General features: G+C 43.8%; 1 protein-coding gene across 1 annotated transcript in view; it reads left to right on the top strand.

Annotated features, from left to right (window-relative positions):
* gabrr2a (gamma-aminobutyric acid type A receptor subunit rho2a) overlaps positions 1–22,411 on the top strand; it is an 83,447-nt gene that overhangs the window by 52,608 nt on the left and 8,428 nt on the right. Inside the window, exons 6-8 of the mRNA XM_061843710.1 lie at positions 5,361–5,501; positions 8,659–8,811; positions 19,031–19,239. Of these exons, the coding sequence (XP_061699694.1) occupies positions 5,361–5,501; positions 8,659–8,811; positions 19,031–19,239 (503 nt within the window). The remainder of the gene's footprint in view (positions 1–5,360; positions 5,502–8,658; positions 8,812–19,030; positions 19,240–22,411) is intronic.

Here is a 22,411-nt window from a genome sequence, read left to right on the forward strand (position 1 = left end):
CACTACAAATTTGGGAAAGGTGAGTCCGGAAAGATTACAAAGTCATTTCCAAGGCTTAGCGTGCCAGCAAAAAACAAAAGGGAACTCTCTGAATAGCTAAAAAAAAGGTTGAGGTTTTGGAGTGGCCAAGTCAAGTCTGGATTTAAATCCAATATAGATGCTGTGGTATGACTTTAAACGTGCAGTTTATGCGAGAAAACCTTCAAATACAGTGGAATTTAAACAATTCTGCAAAGAAGAGTGGCACAAAATAAATCTACAGCAGTGTGAAAGACTCAACATCAATTATCGGAAATGCTTGATTTCAGTTATTGGAGGCACAACCCGTTACAAGGTTCGAATACTTTTAAAAAATACTTTTTTACAGAGCGTAAAATTGGTTTGATGATTTTAAAACTGTATGTGATAGTGTAATTTCCCATTGAGTCTAGGTCGCAATTGGAGGAAGCACTCTCAGAGACTGAAGTTTGGGCTAATTGTTTTATTAAGAGGCATCACAGCCACAAGCAAGGTCATTTTTTACCTTTGTATCACCTGCCAAAAAAGCACCCCCTCACCACCTTCACCGCTCTCCTTTCTTAAATCATTCCCCCTGACCCTCTGGGCGTGGACAGAAGGTTCCCCCCTTCCATCCTGTCGGGGAGTTTCCATCACCTATCGGATACTTCCCTTTTCCTGGCACTGGGATGTATGTGGGCCTTCCATACTTCGGTGTGATGAATGCAGATTTGGAACCAGAATCCTATTAATGACAGCTTCTATGGTCAGATACTTTTAATGTGTGCTTTGGCACTTGACCTAATATGTCTGTCAAAGAGAGAAAAGTGGACTTAGAGTTCAGCGTGTTCCAAGAGAAATTGTTATCCTTATATTAGATCTTCCCTCCTTGACCCATCACATTATTGTGGTGGAGGGGTTTGTGTGTCCCGATGATCCTAGGAACAATGTTGTCTGGGGCTTCATGCCCCTGGTAGGAAAAAAAGCAAAAAGGTCCTAGGTGAGGGATGAGACAAAGTACGACTCCAAAACCCCAAAGATGGCTACAAAAATTGGATCTCGGTGGTCACTGAGGCAAAAACCCAGGCATGGGAGGACTTCGGTGAGGCCATGGAGAAATTCTGGTCCAAACTCCGGCGGCTCAGATGGGGGAAGCAGTGCACTGTCAACACTGTGTAATGTGGGGATGGGGAACTGCTAACCTCAACTTGGATGTTGTGAGTCGATGGGGAGAGTACTTCAGAGACCTCCTCAACTCGCGACTTACCACGGGGAAGCTGAGTCTGAGTTCTCTGAGGCAGGATCTTCTGTTTCTGGGGTTGCCGTCACTGAGGTCTTTAAAAAGCTGTTTGGTGACAGGGCCCTGGGGGTGGATGAGATTCGCCCGGAGTTCCTAAATTTGTCCGGCTGCCCTGGTTGTGCCTCTGGATTGGCAGACTGGGTGGTGCCCCCCTTTTTAAGAAGGGGGACTGGAGGGTGTTGTTTTGTTGAAAGGATCGATGCTGGTCGGCGCTCAGGAGACAAAGACTACACTCAACAAAAGACCAATGTTCCCAAATGCTATTTAGCCTCAATAACTGGCATATTTATTTCGACCACATGCAAGTTCTCAAAATACATTTGACATTGCGTGAAATCAATCATATGAGCCCCTAACCTATGCCGAGAAGGTGGAGAGCCGATCACCCAGGTAGAGCTCCGCTTGTCAACCAGCTGGGCGTCCGTACGAAACCCGCAGCAGACTCTACCTGTTTGTACTTTGCATCTCTCTATTATACTTTTCAGTTGCGTGTGAGAGAAAGGGCGGGTGGCCTATCTGTCCCACCTGGCTCCGCAACGTTTGTTTCCTGATTTACTATTGACACCAAAGTGTGTCCTTCAGCCTCTGAAAAACATCTTACACAGCCATAACTCTCAAGACATCCCACAACAATGTTCGTCTTTGCTATGCATGCAAACAAGATAGTGAAACAGTCCAGACGTCTTGACCAGAAAAACAAGTGATGCGAAAAACAAGTGAGTGCATGCATGCGAACAAGATAGTGAAAAACAACTTATATAACCATAGTTGCACAATACATTCGGGTATTCAACGGTTATGAGAAGCATCACTAATTAACACTCCTCTCAGGTGTGTTCCAACTATAGGAGGATCACACTCCTCAGCCTCCCTAGTAAGGTCAGGGTGCTGGAGAGGAGGGTCGGTCAGGAAGTCGAATCGGAGATCTAGGAGGAGCAATGTGGTTTTAGTCCTGCCCATGGAACATTGGACCAGCTCAACACCCTCGGGACGATCCTCGAGGGTCCATGGGAGTTTGTCCAACCAGTCTACATGTGTTTTGTGGACTTGTAGAATACGTTCCCATTTCCCTCGGAAATTCTTGTCGGGGATTCTTCGGGAGTATGAGTTACTGAGCCCCCTGATACGGGCTGTTCGGTCCCTGTACGACCGCTGTCAGATTTTTGTCCACATTGCTAGCAATAAGTCGGACTCGTTTCCAGTGAGAGTTGGACTTCGTCAAGGCTGCCCATTGTCACCGATTTTGTTCACAACTTTTAAGGAAAGAATTTCTAGACTCAGCAGAGGCATAGAGGGTATCCGGTTTGGTGGCCTCAGCGTCGCATCTCTGCTCTTTCCAGATGATGTGGTTCTGTTGGCTTTATCCAGCCATGCTCTCCAACCCTCACTGGAGCGATTCGCAGCAGAGCGTGAAGTGGCTGGGATGAGAATCAGCACTGGAGCGAGAGATCGACAGACGGATCGATGCAGCGTCTGCAGTGATGCGGTTTTTGTATCGATCCGTTGTGGTAAAGAGGGAGCTAAGTCGGAAAACAAAGCTCTCAATTTATCTACGTTCCTACTCTCATCTATGGGCAAGAGCTGTGTGTCTTGACCAAAAGAACAAGATCCCAGATACAAGCGGCCGAAATGAGTTGCCTCCGGAGGCTCTCCCTTAGAGATAGAATGAGAAGCTCAGTCATTTGTGAGGGGCTCAATGTCAAGCCGCTGCTCTTCTGCATTGAGAGGAGCCAGATGAGGTGGCTGGGGCATCTGATCCAGATGCCTCCTGGACCCCTCCCTAGTGAGGTGTTCCGGGCATTTCCCACCTGAAACAGACCCCGGGGACAATCCAGGACACGCTGGAGAGACTATGTCTCTCGGATGGCCTGGGAACACCTCGGGATCCCTCTAGAAGAGCTGGAAGAAGTGGCCGGGTAAAGGGAAGTCTGGGTATCCCTGCGACCCGATCCGGAGAAGTATATACTACTACTACTACACTATTTGAGGCTTCATGCTCACAAATATGATAACTTTCAAGGACCACAGAGGTCTTTCTCTTGCTCTTTTGCCTGGCAGCTCCATCCTCAGCACCGTTCTACTAATATACTCATTCTCTCGCTTCTGGACATGTCCAAAACATTGAAGTCTACTGTCTCGAACCTTGTCTCCAAAACATTCAACTTTGGCTCTCCATCTAATGATCTTATTTCTAATCCTATCCACCCTGTTCACTCCTAGCAAGAACCTCAACATCTCCATTTCTGCCACCTCCAGCTCTTCCTATCATCTCTTCAGTGCAACCGTCGCTAATCTGTACATCATGGCTGACCCCACCACTGTTTTATAAACTTTGCCTTTCATCTGAGCAGAGACTCTTTTGTCACACAACACACCAGACACATTCCACCAGCTGTACCAACCTGCTTGGACCCATTTCTTCACTTCCATGCCACACTTACCGTTGCTCTGGATTGTTGACCCCAAGTATTTGAAGTTGTCCACCCTCGTTATCTCTTTTCCCTGGAGCCTCACACTTCCCCCTCTCATTCATGCACATATATTCTGTTTTACTTTGGCTAATCTTCATCCCTCTTCTTACCAGTACATGCCTCCATCTTTCTAATTTTTCCTCCACCTGCTCCTTGCTTTCACTGCAGATCACAATGTCATCTGTGCACATTATGGTCCAAGGGGACTCGAGTTGAACATCACCTGTCATCCTATTCATTACCACAGTAAACAGAAAGGGGTTCGGAGCTGATCCATGATACAGTCCCACCTCCACCTGAAATTCTTCTGTCACACCTAGGGCAATCCTCAAAATTTTTCTGCTGCCCTCATACATGTCCTGCACTATTCTGACTATTTTTCTGCCACACCAGACTTACAAATGCAGTACCACAGTTCCTCTCTTGGTACTGTCATGGGCTTTCTGTAGAGCCAGAAAGACACAATGTAGCACTGTCTGACCTTATCTGTACTTTTCCATGAGCATCCTCAAGGCAAATAATGCATCTGTGGTACTCTTTCTAGGCATGAAACCATAGTGTTGCTCGCAGATACTTACTTCTGTCTTGAATCTCGCCTCCACTACTCTTTCCCATAACTTCATTGTGTGGCTCATCAACTTGATTCTTCTATAGTTCTCACAGCTCTGCAAATCACCTTTGTTCTTAAAAATGGGAACAAACACACTTTCAATTCTTCATTCTTCAGGCATCTTCTTGCCCACTAGTATTCTTACTGAATAAGTTGGTCAAAAACCCCACAGCCACCTTTCTAAATTGCTTCGATACCTCCACAGGTATATCATTAGGACCAACTGCTTTTCCATTTTTCATCCTCTTTAGTGCCTTTCTAACTTCACCCTTACTAATCATTGCCTCTTACTGGTCCATCACCCTCGCCACTTCTTTTCTTTCGCTCTCATTTTCTTCCATTCATCAACTTCTCAAAGTATTCTTTCAATCTATTTACTATACGACTTGCACCAGTCAACATATTTCCATTTCTATTCTTAATCACCGTTACCTGCTGCACATCCTCCTCATTTCTATCCCTTTGTCTGGACAACCCAGAGAGATCCATTTGTCCTTTTGTGTCTAACCTGGCGTGCATGTTGTCATAGGCCTCTTGTTTACACTTCGCCACCTATACCTTTGTCCTACAATGCATCTCAATGTATTCCTTTCGCCTCTCCTCAGTCTTCTCAATGTCCCAGTTCTTCGCTAACCTCTTTCCTTGTATAACTTCGTATATTTTGGGTCTCCTTTTCCCCTTTCCCACCAGAAGACTCACCAAGTACTCTCCTGCCTGTCTCTCTGATCACCTTGGCTGTAGTAGTGCAGTCTTCTGGGAGTTCATCCTGTCCATCGAGAGCCTGCCTCACCTCTTTCCAAAAGGCTACAAAACATTCTTCCTTTCTCAGTTTCCTCCACATGGGTCTCGATAGTCGTTCTAATCTGATCAAATAGTGTATATGCATGCAATGTTTAAAGCAGTGACAAAGAATTAATACCTAACACCAGTTGCTGATATTTTTACCAGTGTATTTAAAACAATGTTGTGTGATATTTTACAGATGCATACACAGATGAAGACTTGATGCTTTACTGGAAAAGCGGTGATGAGTCCCTAAGTACTGATGATCGTATTTCATTATCACAGTTCCTTATCCAGAAATTCCACACTACATCTCGCTTGGCCTTCTACAGCAGCACAGGTAGACCAAGATCAAGTGATATGCAAAAATTTAAATTGGTCTTGTTTTTTTGTAAACTGAAAGCAGATTTTAAAATGTTTTTCTCAAAATGACATGCATGCCTCCCTTTTGCTTTGTTGTTGTTCTTAGAGCTTCTGATACAGAGGCAACACACAAAATGACAAAATATTAGCCCTTATGTAAAATATGTTATCTGTCATACCCCCACATTTGTTTATTGTATAAACAAATCAGACAAAGATTACAAAATATGGCTGATGTTGAATGAGAATCAGCTATAATGGCCAAGTATGTCACAACACACAAGGAATTTGTGTCCGACAGTCAGTCCCGCCCTGGAAAAACATTCATGTTGACTACTGAGAAGATTGAACAAACAAACACATTAAATTAATAGGAACTCTTCCTTATAAGAGTCACAGTTGTGCAAGATGCAGAGTCATCTAGCATTTAGACCAGTTAAGAGCGCATCAACGCCCACATTATGTTAACCTTATACCTTAGTCCTTACCCGTTCGCGGTTCACCATTATAGACCAGTAAAATGACAATTGTGCATAGGGAGCAATTTAAAGTGACGAAGAATGTGATAGTCTACAGTATATATTACTAATAATATATACTAATACAGTGTCCCAACAATAGAGCACGGCAGAAGCTCGTAGGTTCGCCAAACAAGAATTTAACGACTTAGATGCAAGAGGGAAAAAACTGTTTGAATGCGTACAAGGTTTGATTTACACTGGTCGGTAGCACCTATGCGACAGAAGTAGCTGGAAGAGCTGGTGGCCAGGATGTGGAGGTTAGTAAAGGATCCTTCCCGCTCTGGCCCTTGTTTGAGTGGAGTGCAAGTCTTCAAGGGTGGGTATGGTGGTGTCAATAATCCGTTCAGCAGTTTTGATTGTCCGTTACAGTTGGAGTTTGTACTTTTTTTTTTGGCAACCCCAAATCAAATTGAGATGGAGGTGCACAGTACTGATTCGATGAACACTGTGTTGAAATGTCTCAGCAGCTCTTGTGACAGGCAATGCCTCCTCAGAAACCCCAGGAAGTTCATCCTTTGCTGAGCTTTTTTGAGAATGGAGTTGATGTTGGTCTCCTACTTCAGGTCCTGTGAAACTGTAATTCCCAAAAACTTGAAGGCGTCGACGGTTGATACGAGACAGTTGGACAGTGTGAGGAGCAGCTGTGGTGAAGAATGCCTCCTGAAGTCCACAATCATTTCTACAGTCTTTCGAATGTTCAACACCATGTTGTGTTGGTCACATCGAAGATCCAATTTTGCTACTTCCTGTCGATACACAGACTCGTCACTGTCTTTGATGAGGCCGATGACTGTGGTGTCATCTGCGAACTTCAGGAGTTTGACAGCCGGGTGCCTTGAGATGCATATGTTTGTGTTGAGCGAGAAGAGCAGAGGGGAAAGGACAAACCCTTGGAGTGCCCTGGTGTTCATGATGCGTGTGGATGAGGTGATATCCCCGAGCCTTACTTGCTGTGCCCTGTTAGTCAGGAAATTGTAGATTCACTGCCAGATGGCAGGCGAGATGCTGAGCTTGAGGAGCTTGGAGAAGACAAGTTCAGGAATGATAATGTTAAGTGCAGATCTGAAGACCACAAACAGGGTCCTTGCATTCCCTCACTGTGAGGATATACAAAGATGAAATGCAGACCCATGTTGACAGCATCATCGGCCTGTTAGTTCGATGGGCAAACTGCAGTGGGTGCAGCTAGGGACATGTTATGCTCTAGAGGTGGTTCAGCACAAGGCATTCAAAGGACTTCATGACCACAAATGTCAAGCAACAGGCCTGTAATCAAGACCTGACACTGCTGCTTTTTTGGGGGACCAGTATGATGGTGGAACGTTTGAAACATGTCAGTACATCAAACAGTTCTAGAGACCTATTGAAAATCTTTGTGAAGACAGAATCAAGTTGGTCTGGGGAGACTTTGAGGCAGGATGGGGACACAAGGTCTGGGCCCGACGCTTTGTTGATATTTTGTTGTTTGAAGATCTGCCTCACGTCCCGTTCATGGATGGTAAATGGTGGAGTTGGAGATGTTGAAGTGGACGGTAGTGCGGCCAGGTGGGTGTGTGGAGGGAAAGTGTCCCTTTCAAATGTATAGTAAAAGCTGTTCAAGTTGTCGACTAGCCCACTATTGTTGTCAATGGGGGGGGGTGCTTGTAATTAGTGAGTGATTGTAATCTATGACAGACTGATTTGGAGTCATTAGCACCATGCTGCTTTTCCATTTTCCAGTTTTACTGCATAAGCAATGATAATTTCTTTTGTCAGTTGGTTTATAGTGCAAATGGAGAGGCTCCTATCCCTACTATAATATGGGACCTCTTTAGCTTGGCAGAATTACCTGAGTTGTAAACCATTTGTTGTTGGTACTGAACATGCTAAACGTTTTTGTTGGCACACACACCTCCTCAGAGAAACTGACAAACGTGACTCCAAAAGCGGGATACAGTGTGTGCTGAGCTGTGTGACTTTAGTGCACCATTCCTTATTGATATAAAAGCATATTCGCCTTTGGATTTCCTCGATGTGGTCCACCCGATAAAGAATTAAGCCGGGTAGCATAACGGCTCTGTTGGGGACGCCTCCACAAAGCCAAGTAACATGTCTGTTTTGCCAGCTAGAGCGCTTAACATAATAATGAGACGTTAATTAAAGTTTAATGTGTAACAATGGCAACAATATTTAAGAATAAAACACTTTTGTCTCATAAACTGGTTTGAAAAGCTTTGATAAGGACATTGACTAAGAGAATGGTAGTTTTCCAGAGAGAAGTGGGTTTGTATTAATTTTAACACACCATAAGTGTGTCAGTGAAGAAATCTAAAAGGTACAATTCTAAGATTAGTATCCCCATTATCTTCTCAACAAAAAAAAGATACTGAATGATGAAGATATCATTTGTAGAAAAAAATGGAATGCAAAATTGAGAGTTTTCCTGGATTTTGTAAGGTATTTAAGTAAAAGTGATAGCATGTTGTTTTCTTTTTTAAAAAAAGGGGGGGGTGGGTGAATGTAACACTTTTAGCCATATACCACATAGAAGAACTCCTCACTGGGGTATGAGTTTCTATATTGTTTAATCTTACTTGTACATCCAATTGAGCTGGACTCTCACTGTGTTTTCAGGGTGGTACAATCGCCTTTACATCAACTTCACGCTGAGACGCCACATCTTCTTCTTTCTGCTGCAGACATATTTTCCTGCCACACTAATGGTCATGCTATCATGGGTGTCCTTTTGGATTGACCGCCGGGCTGTGCCAGCCAGAGTTTCCTTGGGTAACAAAATCCTCCTTTCGTTTGGGATCCGATATATGTACAATAGCTTGTAAGCTGGGTGGGCACTGGTTTGTGGGTTTAGCTCACGAAGAGGAATATTTGTGCATGGTTGGCTTTTCAACTCCAGCTTCATTTGTGGGCAATGTCAGTTTAACCCTTTACTCCACTATCTATGCCTTAGCTTTTGGTTTTGTGTGTTCATGACTAGTGAAATCCAGGGCCAGGTCTTGACCCCATGGTCTCCTCAGGCAAGAAGGACCATGACACCACCCACTTCCTCAGGGGGAAAAAAAAAGCATTCAATAAGGCGGCCCATTTCTGGGGTTCCTAAATTCTGACGTTGTTGCATATTTACTGGTGCTTACAGTTGTCAATGACATTGATTAATATCAGACATTACTCTGGGCCCCTTACTAACCAGAAACAACTAGTGATGGGCCCTATGTCATGTATTTGTGTATGTCATTGCATTGTCAAAATACTGCCACTGATTTGTCATTCATATGAAAGGAGAGGGCGGCACGGCGGCTCAACTGGTAAAGGGTTGCCCTCACAGTTCTGAGGATCTGGGTTCAGTCCGTGTGGAGTTTGCATCTTCTCCCCGTGCCTGCCTGGGTTTTCTCCAGGCAATCCAGTTTTCTCCCACATCCCAAAAACATCCAACATTAATTGGACACTCTAAATTGCCCCTAGGTGTGATTGTGAGTGTGGCTCTTTGTCACTATGTGCCCTGCGATTGGGTGGCAACCAGTTCAGGGTGTACCCCGCCTCCTCCCCAGTGACAGCTAGGATAGGCTCCAGCACTCCCCGTGATCCTCGTGAGGATAAGCGGCAAAGAAAATGGATGGATGGATAAAAAGAGAGAAAGGAAAGAGGAAAGTCAGAAGTTGGTGGTGCAAGTTGTTCAGGGGAAATAAACTTTTATGAGCCGGTAATTCTCCACTCTCATTGAACTGCTCTTCTTTCTGTCGCAGGGAAAAGTAGACAGCTAATTCCAAGGCCAATGGCAACACTGGACACAGAAAAATCTGTAAATATGGTTCTTGCCAGTAAGCTGATTGCTCTCAAAATGGAATGAAATAATAAATGTTTGGGCTATTTTTTAAAATGGTTTTGAATTCCATTCCCTAAAATGTGAACACATCCTGTTTTCCATAGTACTCAATGAAAGCAACCACTTTTTTTCTTCCATGGAAAAGAAGACAATCTTTTGAACGAGCGAAAGCAACATTGTTGTCTATTTTCTGACGTTTTGATTCACATTCAGAAACACGATCGACAAATAAATGTTAGACATCATTCATAATCAGTTACACTGGCCAAATTTTTCTCCAAGATACACAAGGAATTTGTCTAAAGTAGTTGGAGTCACTCTCGTATGACAAAAAACACTCTGATGAAATATACATTTAGGATGTAATAAAAAGATTAATGTGCAATAGTATTGAGAAATGAAAGTGTCCCACTAGTGCGTTGATACTGATATAAAGGGCATTGTTTATATGAAGAAGTGTCCTCAATCAATTTATAGCAATTTAAATTAAATAAAAGTGCATTAAGTCACTGATTGTGTAGTGGTGCACACGCTTGACTTTGGTGCAGGCAGCATGAGATGGTTATGATGTTGATATCTTCCCTGCGAATGACTGACGTCCAGTTCAGGGTGTTATCTGCACTTTGGTCAAAGCTCGCTGGACTAGGCTCCAGCTCTCCCATGTCCCTTGTGAGGATAAGTGGCTCGGATAATGGATGGCTGGATGGACGCACCTTATTTACATGAATGTTACAAAAAGTAGACGGGGGGGCAAAACATAGTCGGAAACAATGTGTAATTGTTTAGATGTGTGGTCAAATTTGTAATCATTTCTTTAACGGACAACAGGTGTTCCTGGTTCTAATAGTTCTGATGATTAGATGTTCTTGTTCTTGTGCTATCTCCTGTTAAGCTGGTGTCATGATATATCGAGCAGAGCAAAGAATTTCTTCATTGCAAGTAGATGTATGATAATTATATTCACAATTATTCCTACACTTTCCCATATTATTTACTTGTTTTTTCACTGTCGCTCCTTTAAAACTTTCTTCTCTCACTGAAATTTTCAATAAAAATCCATCAGAACACAAAGAACCAGAGTGGCATCTTACAAACACTGCTATGGCACAATAAAACTGTCCTGACATAAAAGGGATACAGATCCTCCTTTGTGCTTGACTTGTCTGACTGATTGAAAATCTGTGTGAAAACCTGGGTGAGTTGGTCAGCGCAAACTTTCAAGCAGGAGGGGGGACACACTGTCTGGGCCTGCCACTTTTTTTTGTTTAAAGTAATGTTTCACTTCCTGTTTGTGACCGGTCAATGCGGGGGAGTCAGAGGTGTGATGGTGGTTGCTGCTGGTGCAGCCAATTGGGTTGGGGGGATGTATCCTTTTCAAACCTGCAGTAGAAGGTATTCATCAGCCATCCTTTGCTCTCCCCTTGGGAATGTACAGTAATCCCTCATTTTTTACGATTAATGGGTACCAGAATCCCACATGAAATGTGAAAAAACACAAAGTAGCAAGCTTCCCCCACCCCAACTCTCTCTCTCTCTCTCTCTCTCTCTCTCTCTCTCTCTCTCTCTCTCTCTCTCTCAGACACACACCAGGAATTTTCATGTATGTGTATCTGGGGACCAGAATGATTAAAATATGTAAACAAAATTTGTACTTTATATTTTATATATATATATTATATTTTAGACTGAGATTACAACAGTACATGTATTTATTTAATTCTTTCATTATAAAACCTTTGTTACTCTTTCCTGCAACAGTCACCTGACCGTGGTTGGGAAACGCAGGGCACATGCCTTGGTGACGGGAACAATAATGGAATTAAGTTTGATGCTCAGAAGGCTTTATTAAATATTTTAAACAGTCAGCATCAACATGTCCTCTCTGAAACACAACTCCACCCCGGTCACCTTTTGCTTAGCTTGTGAGCTGAACACACGAGCAACTGCTCCACATGGCTGCGTAGTCCCGTATCACTCTCTCTCACAAACACACACACACACACACACATTAATCAAAATTGCCTTCTGAGAGAGGTAAAGAGGCTTGCTTGTGTTGATGGCACAGGAGAGGCTCGTAGTGGCTTTAAGTTCACTCACCTGCAGCATGGCCACATGATGATCGCAAATACGGTCCGTGAAGAAGTACACGTAGGCATTCTCTTGAAAAAAAAGACCTGTTACATCCATGTTAAAAACTTACTAGTGCCATGGCTCGCTGATGAGGTTAGGAAACTCTTCGTACACATAACAACATTTTTTCAAACCAGCTTTTGCTGGCCTTAAAGCCTCATCCTTGAGGGGGCAAATCACAATGCAGGGTACAGCAAGGAAAAAAGTGCCTTGTCCGGAGCCACAGTGCCCGTGGCATTTTTGCTGTACATTGTGACTGATTCCTCCCACTGAATCCCAAAAAGGATAAAAGTGCTCCCGAATAGGAGCCCATTCCTCCCGCTGGATCCCTAAAAGGATAAAACTGGAGTTACCACTTCTTGGACACGATGGGAGGAGGCTTTCACTGAAGCACAGTGCTGATGTGGTTTTGTAATGTTTTGACGAAATCCTTTTCTGACACCATAAGCAAGGAGACAATCTTGTCTTTGTAGATTTTTATTACAAAAGAAGGGAAATTCCTTGAGAAGAGAGGAAAGGGTTCAAGTCTCGCGAGTTGTCCCCCCTTACGAAAGTTCAGACTAAAAATCATTTGGTTATATCAAAGTGAGAGAGACTTCTTCTTCTTTTCCTTTCGGCTTGTCCCGTTAGGGGTCGCCACAGCGTGTCATCTTTTGCCATCTTAGCCTATCTCCTGCATCTTCCTCTCTAACCCCAACTGCCCTCATGTCTTCCCTCACCACATCCATAAACCTTCTCTTTGGTCTTCCTCTCGCTCTTTTGCCTGGGAGCTCCATCCTCAGCATCCTTCTACCAATATACTCACTCTCTCGCCTCTGAACATGTCCAAACCATCGAAGTCTGCTCTCTCGAATCTTGTCTCCAAAACATCCAGCTTTGCCTGTCCCTCTAATGAGCTCATTTCTAATCCTATCCAACCTGGTCACTCCGAGCGAGAACCTCAACACCTTCATTTCTGCCACCTCCAGTTCAGCTTCCTGTTGTTTCTTCAGTGCCACCGTCTCTAATCCGTACATCATGGCCGGCCTCACCACTGTTTTATAAACTTTGCCCTTCATCCTAGCAGACACTCTTCTGTCACAAAACACACCAGACACCTTTCGCCAGCTGTTCCAACCTGCTTGGACCCGTTTCTTCACTTCCTGACCACACTCTCCATTGCTCTGTATTGTTGACCCCAAGTATTTGAAGTCGTCCACCCTCGCTATCTCTTCTCCCTGTAGCCTCACTCTTCCCCCTCCACTTTTCTCATTCACGCACATATATTCTGTTTTACTTCGGCTAATCTTCATTCCTCTCCTTTCCAGTGCATGTCTCCATCTTTCTAATTGTTCCTCTGCATGCTCCCTGCTTTCACTGCATATGACAATATCATCTGCGAACATCATGGTCCAAGGGGATTCCAGTCTAACCTCATCTGTCAGCCTATCCATTACCACTGCAAACAGGAAGCGGCTCAGAGCTGATCCCTGATGCAGTCCCACCTCCACCTTAAATTCCTCTGTCACACATAAGGCACACCTCACCATTGTTCTGCTGCCATCATACATGTCCTGTACTATTTTAACATACTTCTCTGCCACACCAGACTTACGCATGCAGTACCACAGTTCCTCTCTTGGTACTCTGTCATAGGCTTTCTCTAGATCCACAAAGACACAATGTAGCTCCTTCTGACCTTCTCTGTACTTTTCCACGAGCATCCTCAAGGCAAATAATGCATCTGTGGTACTCTTTCTAGGCATGAAACCATACTGTTGCTCGCAGATACTTACTTCTGTCCTGAGTCTAGCCTCCACTACTCTTTCCCATAACTTCATTGTGTGGCTCATCAACTTTATTCCTCTATAGTTCCCACAGCTCTGAACATCCCCTTTGTTCTTAAAAATGGGAACTAGAACATTTTTCCTCCATTCTTCAGGCATCTTTTCGCCCGCTAGTATTCTGTTGAATAAGTTGGTCAAAAACTCCACAGCTATCTCTCCAAATTGCTTCCATACCTCTACCGGTATGTCATCAGGACCAACTGCCTTTCCATTTTTCATCCTTTGTAGTGCCTTTCTGACTTCCCCCTTAGTAATCATTTCCACTTCCTGGTCCTTCACTCTTGCCTCTTCAACTCTTCCTTCTCTCTCATTTTCTTCATTCATCAACTTCTCAAAGTATTCTTTCCATCTATTTAGCACACTACCGGCACCAGTCAACACATTTCCATCTCTATCCTTAACCTCTGTCTGGCCAACCTGTAGAGATCCTTTTCTCCTTCTTTCGTGTCCAACCTGGTGTACATGTCTTCATATGCCTCTTGTTTAGCCTTTGCCACCTCTACCTTTGCCCTACGTCGCATCTCGATGTACTTCTTTCGCCTCTCATCAGTCCTCTCAGTATCCCACTTCTTCTTCGCTAATCTCTTTCCTTGTATGACTCCCTGTATTATGGGGTTCCACCACCAAGTCTCCTTCTCCCCTTTCCTACCAGATGACACACCAAGTACTCTCATGCCTGTCTCTCTGATCACCTTGGCTGTCGTCGTCCAGTCTTCCGGGAGCTTCGGTTGTCCATCGAGAGCCTGTCTCACCTCTTTCCGGAAGGCCGCACAACATTCTTCCTTTCTCAGCTTCCACCACATGGTTCTCTGCTCTACCTTTGTCTTCTTAATCTTCCTACCCACCACCAGAATCATCCTACATACTACCATCCTATGCTGTCGAGCTACACTCTCCCCTACCACTACTTTACAGTCAGTAACCTCCTTCAGATTACATCGTCTGCACACCTACCTTTCCACCTGCTCTCTTGGATGCACAGAATATCAACCTTTCTCCTAATCATCATGTCAACCAACTCCTGAGCTTTTCCTGTCATAGTCCCAACATTCAAAGTCCCTACACTCAGTTGTAGGCTCTGTGCATTCCTCTTTTTCTTCTGACGCTGGATCCGGTTTCCTCCTCTTCTTTGTCTTCGACCCACAGTAGCTGAATTTCCACCGACGCCCTGCAGGTTAGCAGTGCCGGGGGCGGGCGTTGTTAACCCGGGCCACGACCGATCCGGTATGGGATTCTTTAGATGAACGCTCATATTTGTTTGGCACAGTTTTTACGCCGGATGCCCTTCCTGACGCAACCCTCTGCATTTATCCGGGCTTGGGACCGGCCTACAGATTGCACTGGTTTGTGCCCCCATAGGGCTGCATTAAAGTGAGAGACCGAAAGAGGAAAAAAAAACAATACAGTTATCTTTGTCCAGCTTTATTCACATGGAGCCGGTAGAAACATCACATGAGGAACAGCCTAAGTGGGAGAACTAGAATCCACAAAAGGATAAAACATGTTAAAGTTGAAAGTAGACCTAATAGGATTAATATTCGACTAATATCTTGACCTGAAACGTTTCGACTTTACAACGCCCGTGTCTTGTCCGCCATTATGGCCCCAGCACCATCGTGTTTATGCTTAGCTCACGCATATTGCTTACCTGTGTTTGTGTGCTGGGGCTATATTTGCCTTTTTCGTCCCACCTTTTTACATATTATGGCCTAAAAGAAGAAACCGTTTTTTTTTTTTTTTTTAAGCATTGCTGGTCCAGCCAAAAGAAAAGCAATGGGCATGGAAACAAAGCTTAACATAGTAAAAAAAAGAATAGAAAGGAGTAACACAAGTAAAGTAAGTCAAGACTTGGGCTTCAGTCAGTCGACCGTGGCAATTACAGTATTATTAAGGACAAAGCCCATATTTTAGCGCGCATGAAGGGTTTCACCCCATGAGGGATAACGTGATCACGAACCAACTTTTTTGGAAAAAAAAAACAAGCAATGTTTTTCAATCGTTGCCGAAACGGAAAGATTACTTACGTTATGGATTGCAGATCAGAATCAACGTAGGCTGAATAACAGGCTAATGTTTAGTAATGGAAAAGCCAAGGCATATTTTCTTAACTTTGAAAGAGTAGAAAGGCAAGGACTCCGAGGAGGAATTTACTGCTCACAAGGGCTACCTGCAATTGCTTCCTCAGCAATAGCTAAGCGGAGCCTCCCTTCATTCTTCACCATCCCACCCTCTCTTCATTCATCACCATCCACTTCTCACAGTAATAGTAACTGAAGCATCATATATCTATTATTTTAATGTATCTTTTTTTTTTATATGAAGTACTAACACCCATTCATTTTCTGACAAACACAACAATAAAACGGTACAAATGCGAGACGGTCAAAAGCGTGGACGAGACAACAGCCAAAACAAGGGAAAGAGTGGTACAAGGGAAGTTGCTGGGTGAGGTTTTAATGATGCGCAACCCAACAGCTCACAGGAAAAAGCCACTCATGCTCTCATTGGTCGATGTCATCCTGGGAACCAATCACGCACCTCATATCAACATATCTTTCTGAAATATACCGATCTGGCTGTATTTATCACGTTTTATTTTATTATGAATGAAGAACCTGCAGAGCACTGAGCCCGCAAAATGTGAAGTGCGAAGTAGCGAAGGAACCCTGTAATGACTTGTAGCTAGTTAACGATTGTATTCCTCGACAAACTGATGCAGGGTCATGAGCGGCAAACTGGTTTCCCAGTTTCTCTATATAATTTCTCTTTGCAATGTTTTTTTTTTTTTTTTGGTGGACAGACTGTGTAGGGTCTCCACTACAAAGATCTCCTCTATAACCTGAAGGAGTTAGTAAAGTTTGGCCATGAGTCACGGCTTTTTGGTATTGAACATATGAAATTTCTTAGTTGGAAGACACGGCGTCACCGAAGCTGAGGTAGAATGTAATAGTGTCTGTAGTTGATGTTACAAAAATACTCCAATCTGTGCAGTCTAAGCAGTTATAAAGTTCCATTTTAGGCTTTATTTGTCCACTTTGGTGTTTTCACCACAGGCTTTGCACATTTAAGTTTGTGGCTGTATGTTGTTGTTGGTATTAAGTAAAGTACGCCGTAATCAGACCAGCCCAAAGCTGCATGGTGAACACTATGGTATCGCACGAGGAGCTGTTTTCAGTAATTTATCAAGAATATTGGAAAAGTCCCTTTCTTCAGTTGAAGAAAAAAATGCTAGCAATCCATTATTCTTCTCCCACATTCCTGGGTCGGGTTCCAGGTGCAATAGCTTTTAGCAGGGATTCTTGGACTTCATTTTGCCCAGCCACTTTATCCAGCTCTTCCGGAGGGATCCTGTGGCCTTCCCAGGCCAACCAAGAGACATAGTCTCTCCAGCATGTCCTGGGTCGTCCCCGGGGTCTCTTTCAGGTGGGACATTCATGGAACACCTCCCCAGAGAGGTGTCCAGGAGGCATTCAAATCATATGCCCTCGTCATCTCATCTGGCACCTCTCAATGCGGAGGAGCAATTGCTCGACACTGAGCCCCTCCCAGATGACTAAGCTTCTCACCCTCTTTCTAAGGGAGAGAATGGACAGTCTGTGGAGAAAACTTGTTACAACCGATTGTGTCCAGGATCTCGTTCTTTTGGTCTTCGCCTTTCGACATAGCTCCCTCTTTACCACAGCAGACCATTACAAAGTCTGCATCAGTGCAGGCACTGCAACGATCTGTCTGTCGGTCTCCCGCTCCATTCTTCCTTCACTCATGAACAAGACGCAAAGATACTTGAACTCTTCTAATTGGGGCAGGATCTCATCCCCATCCCAGAGATGGCACGCCACCCTTTTCCAACTGAGGACCATGTTCTCAGATTTGGAGATGCTGATTCTCATCCCAGCCGCTTTGCACTTGGCTGTGAACCACCCCAGTGAGGATTGGAGATCACGGCTTGATGAAGCCAACAAAACCACATCATCTGCAAAGAGCAGCAATGCAATGTTGAGGACACCAAATTGGATTTCCTCTATGCCTCGGCTGCGCCTAAAGATTCTGTTCATAAAAGTTACAAACAAAATAGGTGACAAAAAGACAACCTCAGCAGAATCTAACTGCAACTTGAAAGGAGTCTGATTACTGCCGGCAATGTAGACCAAACTCTGATACTGGCTGTACAGGGAGCGAATAGCCAATATCAGGGGATTCGGTTCCATATACTCACTAAGAACCCCCCATCGGACCCCGAGGGACACAGTCGAGTGCCTTTTTCAAGTCCATAAAACACGTGTGGAGTAGTTGGATGAACTCCCATGAACACCTCTATGCTCCAGAGGTGTGTCAACCAGGACAGCCCCACAACATCTGGAGCCTTTAGGAACTCCGGCTAAATCTCATCCACCCACGGGGTCCTGCCATCGAGGAGTTTTTTAACCAACTTGGTGACCTCAACCGCAGCGATAGAAGACCCCACCTCAGAGAACGAAGAAGAAAATGCTATTTTGTCTATAACTTACAATTCAGTAAAACCTGGCAGTAAATATAAAAAATATATCCACATTTACGTAAGTATTTTGGCATAAGTGGTGTGGACACCAGCAGAACTTAGGGCAACCAGTCTGTCCTTTGTGTTTCATGATTTCGCATTGAGAGCAGCTGGTTTGATCCAACAATTTGCCTTGAAATTTTAAAGATTTTAAAGATTTTATGAATTTGTCTCTGAAGGGCAATTACTGTATAAAAATGAGTTGCCTTCACCTCGGAATCATTTGGGTTCCGATATTTTTGTTTTACAAATCCAAACTATTTGTCTTATACTGTGGTTTAACATTATAAATAAATCAGATTTGATGGTTTGGTCTCAGATTTTCTTAAAAAGTGAATTTCTTTAATAGATGTAGGAATTAAATTTTGTGAAAATGTTCAAAACTGTGACTTTTATTGTGATGGGCCAGGAGTTCACTATCCCTTAACTCAGATCCTAGAAATGCCACTGGATTTTCAGTAATACCACAACAGCCTAGCATAATGTTCTTACCAAAAGTCCATGCTGATTGAAATTTGACAAACCTGACATTTATTAAAGGACAGTTGGATAATATTAGATTATCTGTTGTAAATAAGCGTGTTATGAAACTTACTACTAAGTAAGAGAGCACACTGTGTATCTCATTGGGTATGACATTTGAAAAAATAATCTTTTGAATCTTGTGTCTAGGTATCACCACAGTGCTAACCATGTCCACCATCATCACTGGTGTGAATGCATCGATGCCTCGGGTCTCTTATATCAAGGCAGTGGACATTTACCTCTGGGTCAGCTTTGTTTTTGTCTTCTTATCTGTGTTGGAGTATGCTGCGGTCAACTACCTGTCCACTGTCCAGGACCGTCGGGAACGTAAAATGAGAGAACGGGCACAATCCCAGGTAAGTTTGTTTTTTGTGTTTTTTTTTTTTTACATGTAAAGTCTATCTTTCCCCTATCCTCTATTATATGGAGAAATCATCGTCTCTCTCTCGGCAACATCAGAGAAAACAAGACCAGCAATTAAAACAGACCTTTTTGGAGCAAGAATTGGGTTTTTCCACAGTATAGCGGTACCTCTACTTGTGAAATTAATTTGTTCCGGAAGTTGCTTTGTTACGTGAATATTTTGTAAATAGAAGCACTTTTTACATGTAAATAGCCTAATCAGTTCCAAGCACCTCACAAAAACTAAGCACTCAAATTACATAATGTAAATGTAAAAAAAGTGATCATTTACCTCTGACGTTAGCCGACTATGTGAAGTGAAGAGTGAGTAACAAGTAAAAAGGCATTGTGGAGGACGGACGAGGAGGAAAACATTGGATAGCTGAAAGAAAGCATACGTACAAATGTACGCATGGGCACCACCTATATCCACAAAATGTTCTTGGGGCCCATGGTGAAGAACGATGAATACACTTGCAAAAAATACAAATCACAAAAAGATTGTACTTTTCCAATGTGTGCTAACATGATTCGGTTGACGTCCCTCCTAGCCAAAGGGATGCCAGGAAGATACTACAGCGATAGCCAATGGGAGAGCAGCTCTATCGCCCCACAAAAACTAAGATACAGGATGTTTACGTAGCGTAGGAGGTGTTTCGTAACCTGAATTTCTGTCTTTTATTCCACCAGCTTCTTGGGCCTAACGGTGAAGAAATATGGATAAACTTACAATAAACACAAATGAAAAACAAAGTAATAAAGTAATTCCTTTCCTCCAGGTAGAATCTGAACCATTTAATGACAGTTCCATTTAGTTCTACCGTTGTTTTAACATTGACTACCTATTTCCAACTGATTCAGCAGTATATTATGATTGTTCCTAAGTAGAGGTACCATTGCATTTTACAGCAGGTATTTTTATTTATTTTTTGTAGGTATTTTTATTTTTTTTTGACAAGCACTTTATTCAGGGGTACATATAACCTTTTGGTCTGGTTGACTGATAACCTGGCACTATTATTTGGTCCTCATCATTTTCTGAATTTATATTAAACAGCGCAGAGAATGGACATACTGTAAGAGTTGAGTGCATGAATAACTTTGAACAATGATGAAACCTAAAACATTACCTCTGTTTAGTTAAAGCCAATCATAACCAACTTTAAAAAAGATGTCAAGTAGATCCAGGCATGATTGCCAGTAAATCATTGAGTGAATTGGGTTTGAGACCAGCTACCGTTTGATCAGGATATTTATTCATTCCAGGTCGGCGCACACGATAAACTCAGGTCAAGGTCAGGGAAGGACACGCTCATGACAGTACCCCACCACCCAATGACTGGCCATGGATGACCCTGGGGTCTCAGAATGTGTGGCACGGAAGTCCCTGATGAGCCGAGGGCCAACAACAAAATGAGAAGGAGCCCTTGACCAGTAATTGAGACGTTCCCTCCCAATCAAACAAATAATGCAACCACCCCTCCCCCGACAGCATGAAGACAGCAGCCACTGGACTGAGTAGACCGGACCCCCGTCAACAAACTGGAGGGTGGTGGGGGTGCTCATATCCTCTTATGGTTTGCTGCAGCCTCATAGGAGCATTCTTTGGGGCAACAGTATTCGTCGGACTCGTGTCCAGGTTCTCTTGCAGTGCCTCACTAAGGCCAATGCAGACAAAACTGCTGAGTCGTGGAGTGCAACAGGGAAAAGAGAGGGTTGATAACCATGCACCAAAGGCGACAAACCAATAGACGACACAGGAAGGGAATTGTGAGATTACTCTACCCAAGCCAGTTGTTGACTCCAAGACATGAGCATAAGTTTACAGTGGCCCCTTTTTTCCAGAATAGCAATGTGAACTGGGGCCCCCTGTCGAATCCTATGTCACTGGGGAATCCGTGTAACCTAAAAAACCCTTGGCATCATAAGTTCCGACGTGTGTTTAGGGGACAACACTTGAGTGCAACGAAGCGTGACATTTTGAAAAACAGTCAACCACCGTGATAACAGTGGTGTGGCGCTGCAAAGCCGGAAACCTGGTCACAAAGTCTTATGATATCTGGCACCACATCTATCGAGGAATGGAAAGAGGTAACCCTAACCATAACTCCACTGAGGGATGTTGTTGGGAAGGTTTATTTGCTGAGCATATATAACATGCGTTGACATACTCTCTGAAGTCCTTCTTGACATTTTGCCACCAAAAACGTTGCCCTATCACCGACTGCTTATTGGCCATCCCCAGGTGGGAAACCATTCAGTTGGTATGGGCCCATTCAACTACCCTACCCCTCAGCAGAGGAATGACATACAGATTGTCATCCAGACACCTTTAGGGGCTTTGAGTGTCCTTCAGGGAGTCCTTTACCTAGGTCTCAATTTCCCTGTGAACATTGATACAAAAAAAAACTTCAGGCACTATAGACCCGGGATTGGACTCCCATCTTTTCACGATCATGAATCCGTGATAGTACATCAGGTTTCCCGTTCTTGGTACCCGGCTGATGGGAAATTACAAAATTGAACCGAGTGAAGAACAGTGACCATCTAGGTTGTCTGGCATTTAGCCTTTTGGCTGACCTGAGGTATTCTAAGTTCGAATGGTAGGTTAACACAAGGAACAGTCCTCAAACACCCCCTAGCCAGTCTCCTCTCCACCGCTTTGACTGCTAACTGCTTCCGGTCGTGAATGCTGTAATTTTATTCCACGGGAGTGTGATTTTAGGATAAAAACACGGAGAGGTGTTATCATCCGTCCTTGGGATTCCTCTGTGAGAGAGGACTGCCCTTACCCCAGAATCCGACGCATCTACCTTTACGACAAACTGACAGTCAAGATCCAGCAACGTGAGAATAGGACCAGATGTAAAACTAGCCTTGAGTTTCCGGAAGCCTGCCGGACATGCCTGGTCCCAATCAAAGGAACTGTGTGGTGAGGTTAATTTATGTAATGGCCAAGCAGCAGTCGGAAAGTTTTAAGTAGAAGTTGGCAAACGCTAGCAAACTCTGGACTCCCTTATGAGTTGTAGGAGTGGACCAGTGTGAAACAGCCTTGACTTTGCTTGGATCTATACGGATCTCTGGCTCCACCAACACAAAGCCCACAAATGAAACGGAGGACTGGTG

The sequence above is a fragment of the Syngnathoides biaculeatus genome, chromosome 15, assembly GCF_019802595.1.
Source record: "Syngnathoides biaculeatus isolate LvHL_M chromosome 15, ASM1980259v1, whole genome shotgun sequence".
Classification (NCBI taxonomy): domain Eukaryota; kingdom Metazoa; phylum Chordata; class Actinopteri; order Syngnathiformes; family Syngnathidae; genus Syngnathoides; species Syngnathoides biaculeatus.